At 43.7% G+C, this 25,935-nt stretch overlaps 2 protein-coding genes across 2 annotated transcripts in view; one reads left to right on the top strand and one right to left on the bottom strand.

Moving 5' to 3' along the window:
• Nucleotides 1-25,935, bottom strand: part of LOC115468205 (E3 ubiquitin-protein ligase TRIM39-like) — a 1,720,076-nt gene that overhangs the window by 927,661 nt on the left and 766,480 nt on the right. The window lies entirely within an intron of this gene.
• LOC115468308 (E3 ubiquitin-protein ligase TRIM39-like) overlaps nucleotides 1,862-25,935 on the top strand; it is a 32,936-nt gene continuing 8,862 nt past the window's right edge. The window contains exons 1-4 of the mRNA XM_030199948.1: nucleotides 1,862-1,917; nucleotides 15,452-15,474; nucleotides 21,569-21,574; nucleotides 25,205-25,234. Of these exons, the coding sequence (XP_030055808.1) occupies nucleotides 25,213-25,234 (22 nt within the window). The 5' untranslated portion in view covers nucleotides 1,862-1,917; nucleotides 15,452-15,474; nucleotides 21,569-21,574; nucleotides 25,205-25,212. The remainder of the gene's footprint in view (nucleotides 1,918-15,451; nucleotides 15,475-21,568; nucleotides 21,575-25,204; nucleotides 25,235-25,935) is intronic.

The raw sequence follows: 25,935 nt of genomic DNA, 5'->3' as shown, positions 1-25,935 counted from the left end.
TAAATTTGTACCCCGGTATGACAGTGTCCCACTGGTTATCCTCCTTCCACCAGGTCTCAGAGATGCCTATTATATCTAATTTTTCATTTAGTGCAATATATTCTAACTCCCCCATCTTATTTCTTAGGCTCCTGGCATTCGCATATAGACATTTCAAACTATGTTTGTTGTTCCTAAGTACATCATGCTTAGTACTTGACAGTATTAATTGGCAATCTTTTGTCTGATTTTTATTGTTATTTAAAGATACCCGATCTACTACAATCTCTTTTGCAACCTCACTATCAGGATACTCTATCTTCCCTGTTATGGTGATATCTTTGAAAGATACCTTATCCCGAACCATGCTCTTTTGAGCGACTGTCGGCCTTCCCCCCATTTCTAGTTTAAAAGCTGCTCTATCTCCTTCTTAAGCTCCCTTACCTTCGGTGCTGAGCCCCCAACCCCCCCCCCCCCCCAAACCCACTCCACACAACTATACACCACTACCATAGCCCTAAGGAATGAAGGGGGGCACCTACATGTGGGTACAGTGGGTTTTGGGTGGGTTTTGAAGGGCTCATATTTTTTGCAACATACTATCAGGCTCATTTTCAAAAGAGAAAAGTGTCCAAAAGACTTTTCTCACAAAAACATCCAAATCAGTATTTTTAAAACCAATTTTTAGACATTTTTCTATGAAGTCTGTCAGAAGTGCATTCAAATCACAAGGGGTCGTGTTAGGGGCATGTTAAGAGTGGGATTTGGGCGTTCCTAACACATGGACAATTTTCTGCCTTAATGGAACAAAACAAAAATGTCCAGGGCTATAATTTGGACATTTTGGTCTTACTGTTTATTAATGAATAAGCTAAAAAAGGGCACTAAATGACCAACAGGCTCATTTTCAGAAGAAATGGATGTCCATCTTTCGACATAAATTGGAACATGGACTCCAAATCGGTATAATCGGAATCCTATTTTGGACGTCTCCAACTGCAGTCCGTCAGAAGGATATCCAAATCTCAATGGGGCGTGCCAGGGGTGTGTTCAAGGCAGGACTTGGGCGTTCCTGAGACATAGACGTCTTTCAGCGATAATGAAAGAAAACAAGGACATCCAAAACTAAAATTTAGACGTTTTGAGCTAGACCTGTTTTTATAAACAAATAGCTGCAGTGAGAATTGAACCCACTTCCCCAGGATCAAAGTCTGCTACATTAACCACTAAGCTACTCCACTACTCCACACAAGAGGGCCCCCAAATGACCACTGGAGGGACTTAGGGATCACCCCCCTTACTCCCCCAAATCACAAAACATTTTTCCAAACAGCACTTTCAAAAGGAAAAGATAGACTTTTTTTGTAGAAAATGACCTTTCCTGTTCTGATTTTGGACTTCCAAATTCAGACTTAGATGTCATATCCAAAAATTCCCTTTCTGTATTTCACTTGCCGAAAGTCTCAAGGAGCAGCAGTGCCAGAATCAAAGCCCACTGAACTAACCATTAAGCCACTCCTCCTCTGTTTTGGGTATCTTGCATTTGGACGTTTTTTGTTCGAAAATGGACCAAAACCAAGGATGTCCAAATAACAAAGACGTCCAAATCACAGGACGTACTTGGCATTTTCAAAATGAAAGATGGACATCCATCTTTTTTCGAAAATTCTAGTGTTACTGAGAATTATCTCTGTGTGTTTAATCCAGAGTGAGACAGAGAGGAAAAGACAGAAAGTGGAGTCTGAATTTGAGGAGTTACACCAGTTTCTGAATAAGGAGAAGCAGATCTTTCTCTCGAAACTGAAGGAGGAAGAAAAGAAGATTCTCCAGAGAATGAGGGAAAATGAGTCCCGGCTAGAAGAGCAAAGTTCCTCCCTCATGCAGCTGATCACCGAGATAGAGGAGAAGAGTCAGCAGCCGGCCACCGAGTTACTGAAGGTGAGATTATCCTATATAATAATTTGTACCTCAAGAATCTCTGGCTGTCTGTCTGGGTTCGTAACATGTTGGTGACGTCAGCTCGCCTCCAGCGTTCCCTTCCCTCTCATTGTCCCACCCTCGCGTAGAGACAAAATGACGTCCGAGGAGGGCGGGACACTGAGAGGGAACGCTGGAGGCGACGCTGCCTAGCCTGCCTGCCGCCGCTCTAACCTCCAAGCAGCAAGAAGGACAGAGTCAGTTGCCATGGAGGGGAGAATTGTAGGACATCAATTGGATGGGAGGCGAGAATCACGGGACACGGATGGGAGGGCAGGGCAGAGAAGAATCGCTGGACATGGAGGGGAGGCCAAAATTGTGGGACACGGAGGGGAGGGGTGAATTGCTGGACATGGAGGGATAGCCTTGCTAGCGCCCGTTTCATTTTTTCTTGAAATGGGCTTTTTACCTCACTAGTCAAATATATTTCTAAGGAGATTACAGATCTTCCAGGAGGAATCAAGGAATTCAAGTAGCAGATCAAAACATTTTAAAATAATGAGGGCTGATTTTTCAAAGCCCTTATGCAACCAGCAGCTGCACTTAGTACATCAAATGCTCAATATTGTTTATTTTTTAATTCTATTTTTTTTGTGTTTCTGCTCGTTGAAATTCTAATAAAATTTCATGAGAAAAAAAATAATTTCATGGGGGTTAAATGGCCGAATCCTCCTGCTCTGAAGAAGGTGTAAATTGCTGTATGTGCTCTACACATAAGTCATGTATGTTTAATGATCTATATTTGATTCACTGAGTGAAAAGGTATCAAACGTGGGATTACAAATGTACTGGGCATTTCTGGGTTTGGGTTTCGACCCAGTTGGAGCCTCCGCCAAGGGCAGTCTCAGTCGGACCCTCACTGTCCTTGCGCTCGATGCCTCCAAATGGTAAAATAAGGGTTAGCAGGTGGGATGAATCTCTTCTCTCCCAGGAAAATCCCCCCCCCCCAAAAAAAAGAAAATCAAGTCTACTTAACCTGTGCAGAACAAGGCTGGCTGTGAAATTCGTAATCTTAATAAATACGTTATAATCTTGTAAGTTCAATGAGCACTTGGCAGTCAGCAGTTCATGCAAACTCAACTGTTTATCCTTCAACTCTGCAAAACAGAAACTTCCAACTGTGTGAACTATTCAACTCTGGATGGAAGTCTTCTAAAACCACAATCCTTCTGGCATTCCCCAGGGGAACTCCTGTATTCCTGGATTTATTTGCAGATGCTCTTCAGCAGGACTATATACACTTCTACAGTGCTTCTGTCCATGCCTATCCCCGAGAATAAGACTCCCAAAGACTGTTCTCCTCTCAGTTGTATAGATCCAGATCCTATGTGGCCTGCCCTCCCTGAAGGGTGACCCTTTGCGTTGGCACCACCCTGATCCTTGGATGGGCAATCTCTGTCTCTCATCCCATGCTCCTGGGCTGGGTCTCTCCACTGCCCACCCATAGCTCTCCTTCTTCACAGTTGTTGCTTTGCTGAGCCACATTTCTCCTTTATAGCTAGTGGTCTACTTCTCTTAATTGAGATGCTTCTCCAGGTCAGAGGTAGGGGACCATCAGGCAACCAAACACCCCCCCCCCCCCCCCGTGACTCTTCAGTACAAGGGCACTCTCTCTCTGCATTTTGTTTCAAAACTATTTTCCTTGGGCTGGGCATTCTTCCACCCAGAGACCTCCCAGTCACTCCCTCCAGTGACTCTCTACAGGGACTTACTCTCCTAATAATCCCAAACTAATGGGGTTACACTCTCCCCCCAACACCAATCCCTAGCCTTCAAGGAGTTTCTCTAAGTTTACCTGGAACAACACAAACTCTACATAACATCATTTCAATATCGTCAAACCTCATAATGAACGTCATCTTCGTACAACCCTTCCTCTATAGACACTTTATACTCATCAGTGGTAGGGGACCATGAGGCAACCAAAGACCCCCCCCCCCTTAAAGGTCAAACACTCCTCTTTATCTACTTCTAATCCCTCCCCACCCCCCATCGCTCTTCAGTACCAAGACATTCTATCTCTGCATTTTATTTCAAAATTTCTCCCCTTGGGTTGGGCTTCCTCTCACCCAGGGACCTCCCAGTCACTCCCCCCAGTGACTCTCTACAGGAACTTACTCTCCTATTCAGGGATGGACCGACCATTTGGTCAACTGGGCAGTGAATGAGGGCCCAGAGGCTCCAGGGGGCCCAGAGGCTCTGCCTGGTTGCATGCCGTCACTGGCAGTCCTACCTCGAAAGGTCCTGGCTGTCTGGTGGTTTCTTCGGGGGCATCCAGGCAGGAAAGAATCACACTCTTTTCTGCCTGCTGCCGCTAGTGTGCCTGGGGCTGGTGCCAGTGTGTTTTAAAAATGGCTGCTGAGATTGCCGAGAAATGCGAGACTGCTGTGGGAAATCGCAGAAGCCATTTTGAAAACTCACCGGTGCTGGGCCCAGACACACTAGTAACAGCTGCCCCCGAAGAAGCCACTAGAACACCAGGGCCCTTTAAGATAGGACGCAATTGCAGGGGTCATAAGTACATAAATATTGCCACACTGGAACAGACCATCATCCTGTTTCCATCAGTGGTCAATCCACATCACAAATACCTGGCAAGATCCTGAAAAAGTTGAATACATTTTATGCTGCTTATCCCAGAAATAAGCAATGGATTTTCCCCAAGTCAATTTAATAATGGTCCGTGGACTTTTCCTTTAGGAAGCCATCCAGACCTTTTTTTAAACCCTGCTAAAGCTAACCACCTTTACCACATTCTCTGGCAACGAATTCCAGAGTTTAATTACATGTTGAGTGAAGAAACATTTTCTCCGATTTGTATTAAATTTACTAGTTTGTTTCTTCATCACATGCCCCCTATTCCTAGTAATTTTTTAAAGAGTGAACAAACGAATTTCGAGGGGGGGAAAATTGGGGGAAGATAAGTCGAAGATACATTTTATGGTTGTCACGATCTAGAATATTTAGGCATATATATTTCAGTTTAAGAGGGAATGTTGTGGTATTGTGGTAGTATTGTTAATGGACTGTGGAACCAAAAGAGAGGGGTGGGGGGGGGGGGAGAGAGGGGTAAATGTTAATAGTTTGATGACGGAATGTAGTCAATTGATTTAATAGATAACTTTACCATATTTGAGCTTCTGTATATCTAGACTGCGAAATGTATGTCTTTTGAATTGTCATCAATAAAAAACGTTGAAACATAAAGAGTAAACAAACGATTCACGTCTACCCGTTCCACTCCACTCATTATTTTATAGACCTCTATCATATCTACCATCTGCCTTCTTTTCTCCAAGCTAAAGATCTCTAGACACTTCAGCCTTTCCTTATAGGGAAGCCGTCCCATCCCCTTTATCATTTTTGTTGCCCTTCTCTGAACCTATTCATATTCCACTATTTTTTGAGATACGGTGACCAGAATTGCACACAATATTCGAGGTGTGGTCGCACCATGGAGCGATACAAAGGCATTATAACATCCTCACTTTTGTTTTCCATTCCTTTCCAAATAATACCTAACATTCCATTTGCTTTCTTAGCCGCCGTAGCACACTGAGCAGAGGGTTTCAATATATCATCAACAACGACACTGAGATCCCTTTCTCGGTCGGTGACTCCTAACGCGGAACCTTGCATTATGTAGCTACATTTTGGGTTCCTCTTTCCCACATGCATTACTTTGCACTTGCTTACATTAAACGTCATCTGCCTTTTAGACTCCCAGTCTCGTAAGGTCCTCTTGTAATTTTTCACAGTCCTCTCGCGATTTAACAACTTTGAATAACTTTGTGTCATCAGCAAATTTAATTACCTCACTAGTTACTCCCATCTCTAGGTCATTTATAAATATGTTAAAAAGCAGCGGTCCCAGCACAGACCCCTGAGGAACCCCACTATCTACTCTCCTCCATTGAGAATACTGACTATTTAACCCTACCCTCTGTTTTCTATCCTTTATCCAGTTTTTAATCCACAATAGGACACTGCCTCCTATCCCATGACTTTCCAATTTCTTCTGGAGCCTTTCATGAGGCACTTTGTCAAATGCCTTTTGAAAATCCAGATACACAATATCAACCGGCTCGCCTTTATCCACATGTTTGTTCACCCCTTCAAAGAAATGTAGTAGATTGGTGAGGCAAGATTTCCCTTCACTAAATCCATGTTGGCTTTTTCTCATTAATCCATGCTTTTGAATAAGCTCTGTAATTTTGTTCTTAATAATAGTCTCTATCATTTTGCCCGGCACTAACGTCAGACTCACCGGTCTATAATTTCCTGGATCCCCTCTGGAACCTTTTAATTTATTTTTTTATTTTTTTAATTAGCATTTAAACATAATACATTCAAAATATTAAATGTATAGAAATCAGGCAATACACTCAGGCAAATATACCATCCATTACATTCTCATGGATTTTCTGAAAATTTCTTATATACTTAGTCCACTAATAAACATGATCAAGATACAAAGAAATAATTCAGTCAAAATTATAAGATTATTCTTATAAACATAAGAAGGAAGGGAACACAATCATTACCAGCGGTTTTATCTACCTATTGGAGTCATCAAGGATTGAACTTCCCTACTTTCCTTACTAATTAACAGACACTTCAGTTTTTCTGGGTCGAAAAATACATAATTAACATTTTCAAAAGAAATGAGGCATCTACATGGAAATTTTAATTTAAATGTTCCTCCTAAAGAGAGAATTCGAGATCTAAAGCCCCAAAACTCTCAACGTTTTTTTTTGTGTAGATTTACTGACATCAGGAAATATCTGTATCCTCGAGCCATAGAACTGAGCCGCCATAGCTTTAAAGTAAAGCCTTAAAATATTATTTTGATCAGTCTCGAACGCAAAAGACACTAGGAGAGTAGTACGTTCAGTAATAGTCTCTAGTGATGTTTCAAGAAATTGAGTTAAATTTAACCCTGGAGCCTCCTCCAAGTTCGATCTGATTCCGGTAATATAGTAGGCCTTAACAACCGGTGGAAAAGTTTCTTTTGGAATCCTAAGAACTTCCAGGAAATATTTCTGTAACATCTCAGTAGGAGGTATTAAAGGGCTTTTGGGAAAGTTTAAAAAACGTAAGTTGTTTCATCTAATCTGATTATCAAGAAATTCTACTTTCCTTTGTTCCCTTTCTTTCTCCATAAGGACATTCTCCACTAGAGTTTGTAATTTTTTAATTGCGAGAGAATTTGACTCACTTTTCTCCTCTTGTTTTGCTGTTCTTGACTCAATCGACTGTTGGGAATTTTGAATTGCCTTTACTTCAGCAGTCAATATAGATTATATATTTTGTAGGGAAAAGTTCATTGCCTGCATGACATCCCAGAGGGATTCCAAAGTTACAGTTGCTGGCCATTTTAATTCGCCGATTCCCGCTGGTGGAGGCGTCTGGTTGGAAGGGGGCACAGTCTCCACTCCCTCCATTCTACGCTCAGGCGCCATCGCGTCTGGCGTCGAAAAGCCCACAGGACCGCTTCGAACCTCAAAACTTTCCGAAAGAAGTTCACCTGCGGGGTCCGTCTCTCCTCCCGGTCTCAGCGGCGCAACTCTGCAAGGCGGACTCAACGATGCCGCCTCTTCACCAAGATCCCTGGTAAGTTGTTGTTCCGGGGGGTCCAGCCTGGGTAAAAGATTGTGGTCCCAGCGTTTGGAGCCCGAAGACTTCTAAGTTAGGCTGTCGTTGCGGTAAGATATTCCCGGTGCTAGAAGCAGCTTTAGCACCCACCTTTCCCTTCCTTTTAACCATAATATGGACAAGGTAGGGTAAGAGACGCTGGGAGAACCCACTCGTATCTCAGAACTTCAATTTGCTGCTCCTTCCACGGACGTCATCTTGATCTCTCTGGAACCTTTTTAAAATAACGGCATTACATTGGCTACCCTCCTATCTTCCGGTACCACGCTCGATTTTAAAGATAAATTACATATTACTAACAATAGTTCCGCCAGTTCATTTTTTAATTCTGTCAGTACTCTGGGATGAATACCATCTGGTCCAGGAGATTTGCTACTCTTCAATTTGTCAAATTTTCCCGTTACATCCTCTAGGTTTATTTATTTATTTGTTACATTTGTATCCCACCTTTTCCCACGTATTAGTAGGCTCAAAGTGGCTTACATAGTTCCGGAGAGGTGGTTACAGACTCCTGTGTAAAAACAAATACAGTAGGGGTACAATTACATTGACAAATACAGTGAAGAATAGAGATTTCATTCAGTTTCTCTGACTTGTCAGCTTTGAATACCATTTCTGGCACCGGATCTCTCCCAAATCTTCCTCAGTGAAGACTGAAACAAAGAATTCATCTAATCTCTCCGCTATGGCTTTGTCTTCCCTGATCGCCCCTTTTATCTCTCGGTCATCTAGTGGTCCAACCGATTCTTTTGCTGGCTTCTTGCTTTTAATGTACCTAAAAAAAAATTTTACTATGTGTTTTTGCCTCCAACACAATCTTTTTTTCAAAGTCTCTCTTTGCCTTTCTTATCAGTGCTTTGCATTTGACTTGACATTCCTTATGCTATTTCTTATTATTTTCAGTCGGTTCCTTCTTCCATTTTCTGAAGGATTTTCTTTTAGCTCTAATAGCTTCCTTCACCTCACTTTTTTATGTTTCAACAATTTTATTAAGATCAAGATAACACAATGCAAACAACTTAAACCATTTGGAAGAAACCAATATGAGTACAGGATAAGTTCACATCTACAAATACAATTCTATAACAAAAAGAGATTTTATGTTTTTAATCCCCCCCAACCCCTCCCCCCAACCCTCGACATATCCACCCCCATCTAAACATGTATTCCTAAACATTCTCCACATTCTTCCTATCCCACACCCAGAATGAACATTCCCTCCCCCCCTCCCCCTTCCTTTGCATTAAAGTCTCAAAGAATACACAGGTTATAATTGTATAGTCAATCTCTCCAAACTTTATACACCATGGGGCCAGCAAACCCCTGTCACAATATTGATCGTTAGAGGACCCAAGTGAAACATCTTAATCAAATGAGAGGGTTTTATCTGATCACCTCCCATTCTCCTATTAAGCCCTATGCTAGAGCCACGAGGAACCCACTCAGGTCCCCATACCAACTATCGGTAGCTTAGCCCCTTGTGAAAGAAGGAGAAGAGACAGAGAGAAGAAAGAGAGAAAAAAAAATTATAAACCATTTAATACTAAACTTCGCGCATGTGAAGACAGGGACTGGATATAAGGTCCCCAGACCTCCAAAAAGCGTGTTCTGTTCTTCGGAGAGGGTCCCACCACCCGGCGTTCATGCAGCAATAGGTCATGAAATCTATTCCTCCAGTGCCAAAAATCTGGTGGATCTACAGTCAACCACCCATTCATGAACACTTTCTTCCCCATCAGGCACTTTTAACCATGTCGGCTGTCGTTTGGTCTTTCTCCCTCCTTTTTTAATACACGGAATATATTTGGCCTGGGCTTCCAGGATGGTGTTTTTGAACAGCATTCACGCCTGATGTAAATTTTTGACCCTTGCAGCCGCTCCTCTAAGTTTTTATTTTCACCGTTCTTCTCATTTTATCATAGTCTCCTTTTTTAAAGTTAAACGCTAATGTATTTGATTTCCTTTATATACTTACTTCAAAGCTAATATCAAATCTGATCATATTATGATCACTGTTATCAAGCGGCCCCAGCACCATTACCTCCCGCAGCAGATCATGTGCTCCACTAAGGACTAGGTCTAGAATTTTTCCTTCTCTTGTTGGCTCCTGTACCAGCTGCTCCATAAAGCTGTCCTTGATTTCGTCAAGGAATCTTACCTCCCTAGCATGCCCTGATGTTACATTTACCCACTCAATATCACGGTAATTGAAATCATCCATTATTATCGTGTTGCCCAGTTTGTTTGCATCCCTAATTTCCTTTCTTCCCCCCCCCCACTTAGGCCGCGCCAGTCGCGCCAATAGACGTCCCATTTTGTTTCCATGCTTATATAGCTTGAATTTGTAATAAGCTAGTGATTTAGTGGCTCTTTGATGTAATAGCTCGTTGAGCGCCATGTGTCTGCCCAAAACGTTTCCGGGCTTTGCACATTTGGGAACTCAATCTCAAAATCTCTCTATTGCGCGCTGTGCGAACAAAGTGTGTGTAACTGATTATATCACCACAGAGTACCGCTTTCGCGGCTTCCCAGTATAGTATCGGATTATCGTCTCGCCAGCACTCAACAAGTTTTTCCCTAAAGCCCATATCCCCATACAATTCAACCGGGAACCTCCAAGAACTATGCTTATGAGACCCTGGGCCCACTTCCCAGTCCATACACACCCAGGCATGATCTGAGATCACATAAGGTCCAATCTCCACCTTGAGTATGCTACCAAACAATTCCTTTGACGTTAGAATATAATCGATGCATGCCTGGGTGAGATGTGCCCAGTAAAGGTGTGTATAGTCCCTTTCCATAGGGTGTAGAATACGCCAGGCATCAACTAACTTCCTTAAGTGCAAAGGCATAAAATACAAAGTACTGCATGCCTCAACCTTCTCTTATATGAGCACGCAATTCTGGAATACACTACCACGCAACCTGAAAACGATCTACGAATTAACCGACTTCCACAAACTATTGAAGACTCATCTCTTTGAGAAAATTTACTGCAAGGATCAAAACACATGAAATCCATACACACTAATAGAAATGCACCAATACACTCTCTCTGAATTCTCTTCCCCCATACTTTCACCACACTTAAAACTCTACCCACAGATAAAATTGTTATACCCTAATGTTCTCTTGCTATTGTTCTATCGCCCTATCATTTTCCCATTGTTACATTCCACTGCTCTATTCCCCATATGACTTTTTGACTTTGTCTTCCCATAACTCTTCATAATGTAACCCAGGGGCGTATCTGGAATCCGGCGGTAGGGGGGGCCAGAGCCAGAGAGGGGGGGCACATTTTTGCCTCCCTCCCCCCCCCCCCCCCCGCCGCCGCCGCCGCCGCCTCTCTCCACCCCCTCCCCGCCATCAACCCTCCCCCGCTGCTTACTTTTGCTGGCGGGGGGCCCCAACCCCCGCCAGCCGAGGTCCGACCCGCAATCTCCATATTTCGTCTTCCTCCGTGGCCATGTGCTTCAAGGAAGTAACGCTGCAGTGCTGATTCGTTTAATCCAGTTCGGCGTCTGACGTGCTGCGGGCGAAATCTGCGGGGGCCCAGGCCCCTGTGGCCCCAAGCAGATACGCCCCTGATGTAACCCATAATCGAACTGTAACAAATTGTATTGCCATCATTCACAATGTATTGTAAGCCACACTGAGCCCGCAAATAGGTGGGAAAATGTGGGATACAAATACAATAAATAAATAAATAGGAGTCCCCCCATTCTTTTCAAGCCACTATTGGAAGCCCCCAGATCTCGCCGGTCCCCTTGTGAACTATCAATATGAGGATCCCACACCGTATTGAAATCTCCCCCCACCGCCAAAGGGGCCCCCAAGGAATCAATTGGGTGTCTTATCACTTCCTTGTAGAACTTTTTGTCATACTGGTTAGGTGCGTATATATTACACAACAAGATTTTTTGACCCTTACTTTCCACTTCTACCAGTACATATCTACCCCCTCCATCTATATATATATGGGTTTGATTGCCGCTACCACCCCCTTGTGGAATAATACTGCCACCCCTCCTTTTACCCCTTGGGCTGCCGCCACACACTCCCCCACCCACCACGTTTTCAACTTGGCATGCTCCGCTTCATTAAGATGAGTTTCTTGTAGTAAGGCAATGTCAAATTTGTGTCTCTGTAGGTGCTGTAATATTTTCGTCCTTTTTATCGAGGAATTGATTCCCCCGACATTCCAAGTTTCCAACTTTACCATTCTCTATATATTGTTATTGTGTTTCGTATGCCATTATCCCCCTGAATGCGCCCAGGCAAGCGTCCCAGCTCCCGCCTCCCTGAGTCAGACCCACTCTCACCAATCATATTCCATTCACTCTTAAGCAGCCGCCCAGTTTGTTCTGCCCCCAAGCTCTTACTTCCAGTTGTTAACCTACCCCCTATAGCTCCACTTTCCCCCCATCCCCCTACCCCCTTCCCTCCCCTCTCCTTTCCAATGCCACCTTACCTCACACTTTGGAGGAAAAGGTGGCCTGTCACGTATTAACACCATCCCGCTCCCTCCTCCAGCAATCTACTCGCTTCCATGATCGCGGCCTCTACCCTTCACAAAAACATAACTCATATCTTAACATGACTAAGTCACTCTTAGCCCAAATTACTGGTTCCTAATCATTTCCCCCCCAACATATGAAAGCGCACATCCAGGCTTAAGTCCTTGCAAAACGCTTACTTACATATGTCCCTATCTCTATGTCAGCCTTCAGCCGCTTTATTACCAGTCCATGTCCCATCACTCTTCCAGCTTGATTGCCGATTCTGGAGAGGATCCCATCCTGTAAACTCCCTCCCCAAGCAACAACCCTCGGGGATTTCTAAACCAGTCTCTTCATCGTTCCCACTCAACTCGATATCACTCAACTCGGATCTGCAACTGTTTCCACCATTATCTGATCCACGTAGCCTTGCGCTTCCTTCACCGACTCGAACGAATGAACCGTTCCCCCGTGGGTGATCTTCAGCACAGCAGGATACAGCAGGGTGAAGCGGACTTTCCCCAAGAATAGCTTGGCGCACAACGGTGAGAAGGCGCACCTCCGTCCCGCCACTCCTGCCGAATAATCCTGAAAGCAGAGGATCATTTTGCCTTCAAACAGTAACAGCTTCTCCATACATGAGGACTTCAGAATGTACTGTTTATGTGTGAAGTTTAGCACTCGTAGAATAAATGCTCTGGATTTGTTAGAGTTGGTGCGGCGGGGCCCCAGCCTGTGAGCCCTCTCCACTCACAACGGTCCCAGGTCCGCAGGAAAGGCAAGTATCTTTGTGAGCCAGTTTTCCAGCAGGCTGGCCAGATCCCTCTCACCTGCATTCTCCGGGCGCCCGATCAAACGCAAATTGTTCCTCCTGGAACGATTTTCCAAATCTTCCACTTTTTGCTCTAGAAGCTCCAGCTTTTTCCCAAGAGTTTTCTGTGTGTCCTCCACTTCAGTCACCCGGTCGTCGACTTCGCTCATTCGGGTTTGAAAATTCACATACTCGTGGGTCAGCTCTTCCATCCGCGTCTGCAGCTGTTCTAACTTAGTATCTATGGGCGTCAATCGCCTCTCTAACAACTCCTCCAGCACTGTGGTCATTTCTGTAGTTATTTCTGCAACCCATGCAGATGAGACCGACGGGCCCGCAGAGCTTGACTATGACGCCATCTTGGATTCCACCGTTCTACTCCGAGGTTTGTCTTTATGTGCAGATTTTGTTGCCGTCGCGGCCCCAGAGCATATAAAGTGAAGTGCCCAGCCTTACTGTTTGCTTCCAGTCACCGTAACAGGCATTGAAAGGGTCCGATAATCAATTTGAATCGCTGGGAAAGGGAGCAGGAGCTAGAGAGCTGATCGGCTGCGACTGCTGTCCCGCATGGCGTCACGTGACACCCCCCCCCCCAATTTCCGTTAACATTTCTGCATCCGTCTGTTCATCCTGGCCAGGCGGACTGTAGTTCACTCCTATCACTATCCTTTCCCCCTTTACACATGGAATTTCAATCCATAGTGATTCCAAGATGTGTGTTGTTTCCTGCAGAATTTTCAATCTATTTGATTCAAGGCTCTCGTTAATATACAATGATACCCCTCCACCAATTCAATCCATCGTATCACTACGATATAATCTGTACCCCGGTATGACACTGTCCCACTGGTTATCCTCCTTCCACCAGGTCTCAGAGATGCCTATTATATCTAATTTTTAATTTAGTGCAATATATTCTAACTCTCCCATCTTATTTCTTAGGCTCCTGGCATTCACATATAGACATTTCAAACTATGTTTGTTGTTCCTATTTACATCATGCTCAGTTTTTGACAGTATTAATTTGCAATCTATTGTCTGATTTTTGTATTTAAGGACACCTGATCTACTACGGTCTCTTTTGCAACATCACTACCAGGATACCCTATCTTCCCTGTTTTGGTGATATCTTTAAAAGATACTTTAGTCTGAAACGTGCGCTTTTGAACAACTGTTGGCCTTCCCCCAATTTGTAGCTCTATCTCCTTTTAAATGTCGATGCCAGCAGCCTAGTCCCACCCTGGTTAAGGTGGAGCCCATCCTTTTGGAATAGGCTCCCCTTTCTCAGAATGTTGCCCAGTTCATAACAAATCTAAAACCCTCCTCCCTGCACCATCGTCTCATCCACGCATTGAGACTCCAGAATGCTGCCTATCTTTTGGGCCCTGCGCGTGGAATGGGTAGCACTTCAGAAAATGCTACTCTAGAGGTTCTGGACTTGAGCTTTCTACCTAAGAGCCTAAATTTGGCTTCCAGAACCTCTCTCCCACATTTTCCTATGTCATTGGTACCCACATGTACAAAGACATCCGGCTCCTCCCCAGCACTATCTAAAATATTATCTAGGTGACACGTGAGGGTGTGTAGTGTGTGGGAGGGAGGGAGGGAGCAGCAATTACAGCAGTGTGTGGGGGGGGGGGCTGTGAATTGCATGAGGGAGGTGGTGGGAGCAGTAGCTGGGGGTGCCCTGATGACGCTTACTGCCCGGGGGTCCCGACAACTGTCAGTCTGCCCCTGCTGCTATTAATTCCAGGGGTTTACATAAAAAACAGACATGAAGGCTATAAATGTTTGGTGGATTAAATTGGGCAACTTTCATTTTTGAATGTTTTGTATACTGTAGGGTCAGTAGAGATGGACTATGCAACTTTTTCACAATGTTGGTGTTTTTCATGTTCTACAGCCTAAAAACTGTGAGGTATGTGATTTCTGGGGTTAATTACTTTTTTTTTTTAATTTATAAACGTTTCTCATTTTTTAAAGATGTAGTTAGTCCATTCCTGAGGTTGAAATTTTGCAGGATTATACAGTTGATATCCCTCTGTCCTCTGGTAAAAATAATTCACTCCACCTTTGATACCTTTTCACCCAGTGGGTCACATATGCAGACATCACAACCTCTATCTCCATTCTCCAAAACCAGGCCCTTGAGATTGTTTACATGCAGATCATGGATCAGAGCCACTAAGGAGGTTTCAGTACTGTGCCCCATCCAAAAGTCTGATTGATTGGTATGAAGGACGTGTGTTTTATCTAAATACTTGAAAAGTTGCCCAAGTATCTCTACAACTTAGGAGAAAAATGGTAAGTTTGAAAAAGGCTGATACACTGAGCAACATAATTTTATTTCCATAATGAGATTGGGTGTTTCTTATAGATTTTTGGACGCTGATCATAGAAATGGCATCAAAATTTTGTAGCTGTTATGTAATTGAGCAGAGCTGTGAGTAGAGTATCCTAATGTATAATGTGTTCTCATAAACTGTGAAATCTAACTAGAAATATTTTCTGTCTCATTTCCCTTTAGGACGTGAAGGATGCTCTGAGCAGGTACAAGTTAGTTTTCTGTCCTTTGCTATGTGGCTGGATGGGTTTGAGTGAGGAAGAAGGGAATTGAGATTGAGAACGAGGGAGGTGGGATTGAATGAGGACAGGGAGAGTTAAGGTGTGGAGGAAGCACTGAGAAATGAGATGGAGAGGGGAGGAGAATTACAGACCTACCCTCCCTTCCCCCTGACTCTTCCTTTTTCATCCCTGTACTGCCAGAACTTCTCTCCCACCAACCTCCCTGATATCTCCTCTCTTCCTGTCCTCACCTATTTGGCTCTCCAAGAATCCTCTCTTCAATCCCCACCAAACTCCACCCTGTGAATCTCCTTTCCACCTCTACCCTGCCAGTGGTGCTGCCCCTCAACCCTAGTGCAGAAGGAGGTGCTGATCCTGTCCATAAGAGAGTAATTCTATAAAATGTGTTTATAGTTCTTTGGATGGTAAATTAGCACATGGATAATTGTGAGCCAGAGATTTGTGCAAAGTAAAATGTCCAAATGCCACTTTGTGCCACTTTTTGAATGTTTTCCTGTTTCAAAAATGAGTCCCATAATCACAAAAAACTGAGTGTTGATGGTATATTTCATTCCTTCCACTGTCACATCTCTATCCCCTGGGTGTGAACATCTCCCAGAATAATCACCGTGACTCTCTAACCCATAGGTGTCAGAAAATGACGTTTCCGGTACCAGAGGCTGTTTCTACTGATCTGAAACTGAAGAAATGGATTACAAAATTTGAAAGTGAGGAATTGATCGCTTTTTAATTTGGTTTGTCATAAGAACATAAGAGTAGCCATTCTGAGTCAGACCAATGGTCCATCTATCCCAGTTTCCTGTTTTCCAAACAGTGGCCAAGCCAGGTCACAAGTACCTGGCAGAAACCCAAATCGTGGCAACAATCCATACTACAAATCCCAGGGCAAGCAGTTGCTTCCCATGTCTGTCTCAATAGCTAACTATGGACTTTTCTTCCAGGAATTTGTCCAAACCTTTTTTAAACCCAGATACAGTAACTGCTGTTACCACCTCCTCTGGCAACGAGTTCCAGAGCTTAAGTATTCGTTGAGTGAAAAATTATTTCCTCTTATTTGTTTTAAAAGTATTTCCATGTTACTTAGAGTGCCCCCTAGTCTTTGTACTTTTGAAACAAGTAAAAAAAATTGATTTATTTCTACTCATTCTACACCACTCAGGATTTTGTAGACCTCAATCATATCCCCCCTCATCCTTCTCTTTTCCAAGCTGAAGAGCCCTCTTTAGCCTTTCCTCATACGAGAGGAGTTCCATCCCCTTTATCATTTTGGTCGCTTTTCTTTGAACCTTTTCTAATTCCGCTATATCTTTTTTGAGGTACGGCGACCAGAATTGAAATAACTAACGCCAGAGTAATTGAAGTGTCAAAACTGAAGAGAAGCCGTAAGAAACCTTTAAAGAGACCAATGGAAACAAAGAGTATGAAGAAATCTCGGTACTATAAAACAAATTAATAATCAAACATAAGACCACACTGGCTTATAAATAATGCAAATTATGATTGAGAGTTGAAAAAACTCATAAGGACAACCAACATAAGCATCAATATGAAACAGCTGGACCAAACCTTATAGAACTGTGATAAAACAACCTCGTGCTAGCAAATAATTTAATGAAAATGAAATCAAACACCACTTGCAAATGGTAAGAATGGTAAAAAATCATGGTACAACCAAAATCAGAGAACTAACTAGAAGATGTCATAAACAACACCTACTCTCCCACCAATAATTAAATGCAAAGAACCATTTATGGAGAACTGTACATGTAATCTATTAAAGGATGTATAGTTTAAGCTAGCTTCAAATGGAAAAAAGACATCAAATGGCGATACAACATGCCTGTTGGATGAAACACGTACACTAACTCTGTCTGTCTGTGAATTTATACATAAAACAGATTGTGAAAGAGACAAACAGTGGAACCACAATATAAAAAATAATACAAAATGTCAAAGGCACTAAGGCGGCTGGACAAAAAAATGACATGTTGCCAACAAACCATCAAACCAAACAAATATAGGGGTCCTTTTACAAAGGCACTAAAATAAAGGCCTGCGGTAGTGTAGACGCGTGTTTTGGATGCACGCAGAATCAATTTTCAGCACACCTGTAAATAATGCGTTTTTAAAATTTTTTACCAAAAATAGATGAGCAAAATGACCCAGTGCTAAAGTCTCATGAGGTAACCAGGCAGTAATGACCTACATGCATCAAATGCCACTTGGCGCGTGTCCGAAAATAAAAATTATTTTTTGGATGCGCTCCAAAAATGAAATTACCACAAGAGCCACACAGTTGCTGGGTGGTAACTCCATTTTGGCGTTTGTTGGGTGCGCATAGACACTTACGCAGTTTAGTAAAAGGGCTCCATAGTGAGTAGCAGGATATAACTTAAATCACAAGATCTGCTGCAAATAAGACAAATAGTACATCAGATGGAATTAGAGAGAAAATACAAATGAAGCGTAAATATAACCTGCTGCGCCCAGAATCATATTGATGCACTAAAGTAACATATAACCAAAATCAAAGACAAAGGGTTGCCACGAAATACTGAGCCACCTGCCTAGGGTTACCCCACAGCCACTTAAAGGGTCTATCCCCAGCACAGCTCAGGTCTGCCTGCACCTGCTGCTTGTGCTCTACACGAACACCTTCCTCCCACCGACTGCGTCACAACCGCCTCTGGGTGGGTCTCCCGCTCTCAAGTTATCCCCAGTGATTTCTAGGTTACTTGAGGCCACAGTTCCCAGAAAGCACTCACAGACCCAACACACAAACCACCAGGATTCTTTAATAGTCTGGACAAACAGGGTGAACAAACAATTATGTTTATTCTCTTTAAAATATTGAACAGTGGAACAAAATAGTGCAAATAGCAAACAATAACAGGTAACTGAAATATGGATCAATTTGTATAGTGCCTAGGACATATAATTCACCTCAGTAAAGAGACATTACATAAGCATTGCCATGCTGGGACAGACCAAGGGTCCATTGAGCCCAGCACCCTGTCACCGACAGCGGCCAAAAGAACAAGCAATTTGTCCCGCCCATCCTAGAAATACTGTATTATTCCCTCGTCCATTCAATAACATTCTATGTCTTTTTCCTCCAGGAAGCCATCCAACCCTTTTTTGAAGTCCGCTAAGTTAACAGCCTTTTCCGGCAGCGAATTCCAGAGTTTAACTACTCGTTGAGTGAAGAAACATTTTCTCCGATTCGTTTTAAATTTTCCACACTGCAGCTTCATCACATGCCCCCTTGTCCTAGTATTTTTGGAAAACGTAAACAGACGCTCCACATTGACTCGTTCCATTCCACTCATTATCTTATAGATCTCTTATCATATCTCCCCTCAGTCGCCTTTTCTCCAGGTTGAAGAGCCCCAGCCTCTTCAGCCTATCTTGATAGGGAAGTCTTCCCATCCGCTGTATTATCTTGGTCGCCCTTCTCTGCACCTTTTCCAATTCCACTATGTCTTTATTGAGGTGTGGCGACCAGAATTGAACACAATACTCGAGGTGCGGTCGCACCATGGAGCGATACAACGGCAGAATAATATCCTTATTTTTGTTTTCAATCCCTTTCCTAATGATACCCAACATTCTATTTGCTTTCCTAGCCGAGGCAGCACATTGAGCAGAAGTTTTCAATGTATCATCTATGATGACACCTAGATCCCTTTCTCGGTCCATGACTCCCAACGCTGAACCTTGCATGACGTAGTTATAGTTTGGGTTCCTTTTTCCCACATGCATCACTTTGCACTTGTTCACATTAAACGTCATCTGCCATTTAGACTCCCAGTCTCGTAAGGTCCTCTTGTAGTTTTTCACAATCTTCCCGCGATTTGACTACTTTGAATAACTTTGTGTCATCGGCAAATTTGATTACCTCACTAGTTACCCCCATCTCTAGATCATTTATGAATATGTTAAAAAGCAGAGGTCCCAGTACCAATCCCTGAGGGACCCCGCTAACTACCCTTCTCCATTGTGAATATTGCCCTTTTAATCCTACTCTCTGTTTCCTATCTTTCAACCAGTTTTTAATCCACAGTAAGACCTGCCTCTCTTTCTCCCAGGCTAAGACTGAAGCAACAGCCAGCAACAACTGCTGGGTAATTTCAAACTCCAGGCCAATCAGAGCCCAGTCTTCAAGTTTTAAAAGTATACTGTTGCTTGCTTCCTGCTTGTGTTAAAGAAAAAGAACATTCATTTCCCTATAACAGCTTTACAGCAAAGAAACACCACCTGCTGGCAAAATGGGAGAAATACACTTCAGGACATAATTAAAACAGAAAAATAGCCAATACTTTTTTCAAACTTAAAGTAGACTCATGCACCCCCAACATACTCTCCCGCCAACACTTGAATTAGAAAAATCATCTATAAGACACCGCTGCTATAAAAAGACAAACAGCATGAATAAGACTGATGTCACATCATAGTGCTAATAAGCTAACAGATAGAAAAAAATATGCTCATTGTATATAACAACTTAAAACAACAATTTCGGCACCGAGTACAAATGATGAATATGTATAAACAGTGTATATCCTATATAATAATTCTCACCTCCGACATTCTAATGTGCCTGGGACCGTGGATCCCTCGGAGGTGGTCTGCTAGGCAGGCACGCACTGACGTCAGTGACAGCTGATTCCAAGGCAAGGGGAGGAGTGTTTCCCTACTCCGCCCCCTGCCTGGGAATCAGCTGTCGGTGCGCTACTCCCTGCCACTTCGGAGCAACAGAGACCCCCCCCCCGCCGCATCACCAACCCACCCCCCCACCCGATGAGCATGAACACCCCGTGTCCCCTCACGCACCTCCCACCGAGTTCCCCCTCCCCCCGCGTTACGGCCCCTTGGACCCCCTTCCCGCCGAAAACCATCCCCCGCCGCCGTCGAGTACCTGTGCTGACGGGGGACCCCAACCCCCGTCAGCCGAAGTCCTGGCCTTCGCAATGATCTTCTGTTCAAGTTCCTCTGCATGAGTCTGACGTCAGACGCACGCACAGAAACTTGAAAAGAAGATCATTCAGGAAGCAACGCCGCAAAGGCCAGAACAGATTATTATGTGAACTACATAAAAAGAGGAATGAAAAACAAAATGAAAAATAAATGGGATGTAAAACAATGCAAAAAAAGCAATTACAAAATAAATGGAATTTAAAAAACATCAAAAATTACACCAAGTGCTGAAGTGAAAGTCCCACTTTTACCAGCTACTTGCACACTCACAAAAGAAAATATACTCTCGTTCCAACACTAAAACTTCAAAGGAACATCTGGGAACACTGCTATTTCGAAAAGAAATGGACAAATGGGAAAAGAGCAGCACTTGTCACAAAAAAATAGCACATATCGCATATAAAAAACAAAAAGCTAGCGTATTTTCCAGTCAATATCACACTAATTATGCAGTCTTTTTCTCGTTATTATGGTTGCTTAAAGGGTGGGGGGAGTGTAAAAGGGAATGGTTTGGAGTGGGAACATGGTTGTTGTTTATATGACTGGATTCATATTTTTTTGTGGATTTTGCATTAAAATTAATACAAAATGATTTAAACATATAAAAAATGCTGACTGCCGTGGGATGAATATGGACTGGATAATGTCACATTCATACTTTTTAACAGCTGTACCATCAGTTCTGCCCAAAGCAACAATGACCTTGTGTTGTCTATTGTCACTCCTATTTGAGTATAACCTGAAGAAGGAATGGGTGATAAGGCAAAGCTTATTTGATTTTGTTGCATTGCACCCTGGAAGTCATGTGTTTACTATGTCATAAGCTTATTCCTGGGATAAGTGGCAGAAAATCTGTTTTACTATTTTGGGATCTTGCCAGGTACTTGTGACCTGGATTCACTACTGTTGGAAACAGGATACTGGCCATGATGGACCTTCAGTCTTTCCCTGGATGGCAGTTTCTTATGTATGAATGTAATTATAAGATCATTGAAGGACATTTCTGTAATTCAAAATCTCTAACATTTCTCTCTCTCTTTATTGTTGTTTTTGTTTTGCAAAATAAAATCACATCCTGCAGGATTTGGTAAGTTTTATTTAGTTAGAAACATATATATTTTAGGGATGGGCAATTAACACATTAATGTATTAATCTTTGAATGCATACCATGTTTTTTAATGCTGCCTGTTGTTTTGAATGTTGGCCCACCCCTCCCCTACGCTTACCTCTACAGCAGGGCTCAGGATTTTTCTCCTTCCTCGGAGCTTCCTCAAACTCCTTCTCTCCCCCTGCACGGACAGGCTCTGCAGATACTTGAGCTGCATGGTGTCATGCACACTGAGTACACTCCAGGGAATTATGTACCAAAAAATTTAAAATAATACAATATACTAAAGAGAATAGTATCTGCAGTATTGTTTGGAGGTAGTTTAACATTTGGCTCTTGGTCAGTCCTAGCTCCTCAGTCTAGCATATTCCTATTGGCCATGTGAACAGTGATGTATTCTAAAATAAAAATAAATTTCTTTTTATTTACCTTTTGTTGTCTGGCCAATTTTTCTCATATGGTCAGTTCCAGTTCTTAGTTTCTACTTTCCCTTGTCTTCTCTTAGCTCTCTTTACAGGGTTTTCTCTCTGTTTGTTATTTCTCTCTCTCCTTCTGTCATCTTCATTTCCTCTAATAGATCTGTCTCCAACATTGATTTTTTTTTCCTATCAGCTTTATTCTATTTAATTTTCCACCTCTCTGTCCAAATTTCTTTTATTCTTACTATTCAATTTCTCTCTTTTACTGCATCTACCTACAGCTTTCTAACTCTTTCCCTCAGCCCAGTTCTTCTATTCCCCTTCCTCGTATTCTCCAGTCTTTCACTAATTCTATCCTCTCCCCCTCCCATGCAATATCTCCCTTCTCTACCATTTTCCATCTGGCATCTCTCCATCTTCCATTCCTTTCAGCCAGTATTTCTCCTCTCTTCCCTCCAGCATCCCTCCATTCTCCTCATTTCAATGCAGCATTTTCCCCTCTTTCTCCACCCTTTCCAGCCAGTGCCTCCCTCTCTCTCTACCCCTTTCCTGACAAAATGTCTTCTCTCTTCCATCTTTCATCCAGCAACTCCCCTCTATTTCCCCCTTTTCATGCAGCATATCCCTTTTTCTCTCCACCTTTTGTGTTCAGTGTTTCTCCCACCTACCTTTTCAGCCACAATGTCCCTCTTCTCTGTATCCTCTTACAGCTAGCCTCTTCTTTCTCCAACTCCCCCCTACACACACACACAGAATCGCCCTCTCTCAACCAGCACCTCTACTCTCTCTCTCTCTCTGAACTCCCTTCCCCTTCCTGACGACCCTTCTGCTTCTCAAAAGAACAGCACTGCAGCAGCAATTTAAAAAAACAAAAAAACTGGGGAACCTCTGCTTTCATAGGTGTGGCTGGCGGCTCTCTGCTAGTCCTTCCCCCTCTGGAACAGGAAATTGATGTCAGAGGGAGTGTGACCAGCAGAGCCGGCAGCCATGCCTATGAAAGCAGAGGCTTTCTCCCTCCTGTTGCCATTTCTGCCTTGCTAATTATAGAGCAAAGCTTTGTGGGACTGTGGGTCTCTGCACGCTGCAGCTACCACTTCTAGCTCACCCCACCTCCTCTGCTATAAGTTCCTCTTTCAGAGGAGGTCAGCCGGAAGATGAGTCTGCAGCGTCAGGGTCCCGCACAGCTTTGCTTTATAATTAGTACTGTACGAACGGCAGTGGTAGAAACAGGAGTCAGGGAAGGAAAACGTCTACAGCCTAAGGCAGGAGGTGGGGCGGGGGGAATGAGAGGGGCAATACTAGGAAGAAAGCAGGCGTGGAAGGTCGGGCTAGGGAGGCTAACCAGCTTATTTTCGAAAGAGAAAAACATCTATAGTGCGACCTAAATTGGGAGATAGACGTTTGTCTCGCAAAGGCGCCCAAGTTGGTATAATGGAAAGCCGATTTTGGGCGTTTCCAACTGCACTCCGTCGAGGAAACGAATAAAGCTGACGGGGGCGTGTCGGAGGCGTGGTGGAGGCAGAACTGGGGCGTGGTTATCAGCCGAGGAGAGATGGGCGTCTTTAGCAGATAATCGAAAAAAAAAAGGCGTTGTGACCGCGATTATGGGTCACTTTTTTTGGACCCTTTTTTTTCACGAACAGGTCCCAAAAAAGTGCTCCAACTGCCCCACTGGAGGGAATCGGGGATGACCTCCCCAGACTCCCCCAGTGGTCAATAACCCCCTCCCACCAAAAAAAACCCCCACTTTAAAAACTTTTTTCCCAGCCTGTATGCCAGCCTCAAATGCCGTACCCACCTCCATTACAGCAGAATGTGTTCGATCCTCTCACAGCCTTTCCCTGGGTCAGATGTGGCTCTCGGGTGCACTACAGGGTGTAGGGTACTGGGCTCCGTGATTTCATTAGCTTGTGTTACAGTCTCACTATGTTGGTAGTTGGTAGGCTCTTCTCCCATGGTGCTTTTCCCCCTGCCTACTAGGTCAGAGTGTGCCCTGTTGTGTTTCCTGTTGTAGTCCATGCGGTAGTGGCCATTTTTGTAAGCCAGTTTTAGTTCCCTTTTCTGTGTTAGCCACGTTACAGAACTTAGTTCTTACCTTGAATGTGGCTGAAAGTGGGCATTGTACAGCATTCTGCCAGCTCTGACCTACTGCTCATTCAGTGCCAGGGAGACTCGTTGCCAGTGGGGCACAACCTCTGATCTGCAGTTAACTGTGAGTAAACGCGGTTATTCCAATAAAGGACGTTTTCAGAGAGATTAGTCTTCAGGTGTCAACTGATGTGCCAATTTTATACAGCAGCAACCAGTCCTAGAGGCCTGCGTGTATGCAGGTCCCTGGAGCACTTTTAGTGGGTACCACAGTGCACTTCAGCCAGGTGGCCCCAGGCCCATCCCCCCCACCTGTAACACTTGTGCTGGTAAATGGGAGGCCTCCAAAACCCACTGTACCCACATGTAGGTGCCCCCTTCACCCCTAAGAGCTATGGTAGTGTTGTACATTTGTGGGTAGTGGGTTTTGGGGGTTGGGTGTTCAGCACCCTTGGTAAGGGAGCTATGCATGTGGGAGCTTTTTCTGAAGTCCACCGCACTGACCTAGGGTGCCCAGTTGGTGTCCTGGCATATCAGGGGGGCCAGTGTACTACGAATCGTGGCCCCTCCCACGACCAAATGGCTGGGATTAGGACGTTTTTGAGCTGGGCGTTTTTAGTTTCCATTATCGCTAAAAAAAAAAACCGCCCAGCTCAAAAACGTCCATTTTTTCGAAAATATGGTTCAGCCCGCCCCTTCATGGACCCGTTCTCGGAGATAAACGCCCATGGAGATAGGCGTTTCCGTTCGATTATGCCCCTCTAAGCCTCCCCAAGCCTCTTATACCGGGCACCTATGGCCCTAGCCCTAAGAGAAACTGAATGAAAGCTGGGCATTGGGGCATGAGAGAAACTGGGGGAGAGAAACAGAGAGAAGCTGCGGAAGGGGGCATGAGAAAAACTGGGTGAAGGCTGTTTGAAACCTTATTCTTTAATGGCCAAAATGCATGCTGTGATTAAGCATGCTTAATTGCATGAATAAAATTTTTAATCTCACAATTAAAATTTTTAATCATTGTCCACCTCTAATATATTTTTAATATCATTGTACTTATTTCTCTTCTCGGAGATCTGATCATTGTTCATCTTTATTTTAATGCAGATTGGTGGATGGAATGTGGCGGATATACAGGTAATTGAATCTGATATATAACTAATTATACCAAACCATCAAATCCACTAATGTGTCCTTTGACTGTGATCTCGCTATACAGACACCTACAGCCAGTGTTAGGGATCATTTTCACCCCTGTGATAGAGAAGACAATCCAGCTTATTTTCGAAAGAGAAAAACGCCTATAGTGCGACCTAAATTGGGAGATAGACGTTTGTCTCGCAAAGGCGCCCAAATCGGTATAATCGAAAGCCGATTTTGGGCGTTTCCAACTGCACTCCGTCGCGGAAATTAATAAAGTTGACGGGGGTGTGTCGGAGGTGTGGTGGAGGCGGAACTGGGGCGTGGTTATCAGCCGAGGAGAGATGGGCGTCTTTAGCAGATAATCGAAAAAAAAAAGGCGTTTAGACCGCGATTTTGGGTCACTTTTTTTGGACCCTTTTATTTCACGAACAAGTCCCAAAAAAGTGCTCCAACTGCCCAGATGACCACTGGAGGGAATCGGGGATGACCTCACCGGACTCCCCCAGTGATCACTAACCCCCTCCCACCAAAAAAAAACCCACTTTAAACACTTTTTTCCAGCCTGTATGCCAGCCTCAAATGCCGTACCCACCTCCATTACAGCAGAATGTGTTCGATCCTCTCACAGCCTTTCCCTGGGTCAGATGTGGCTCTCGGGTGCACTACAGGGTCACATCAGCATTGCATTGTGGTGG

The sequence above is a fragment of the Microcaecilia unicolor genome, chromosome 4 (assembly GCF_901765095.1).
Source record: "Microcaecilia unicolor chromosome 4, aMicUni1.1, whole genome shotgun sequence".
Lineage (NCBI taxonomy): Eukaryota > Metazoa > Chordata > Amphibia > Gymnophiona > Siphonopidae > Microcaecilia > Microcaecilia unicolor.
The sequence above is the reverse complement of the archived record's forward strand: the minus strand, read 5'-3'. Positions and strand labels throughout refer to the sequence as shown.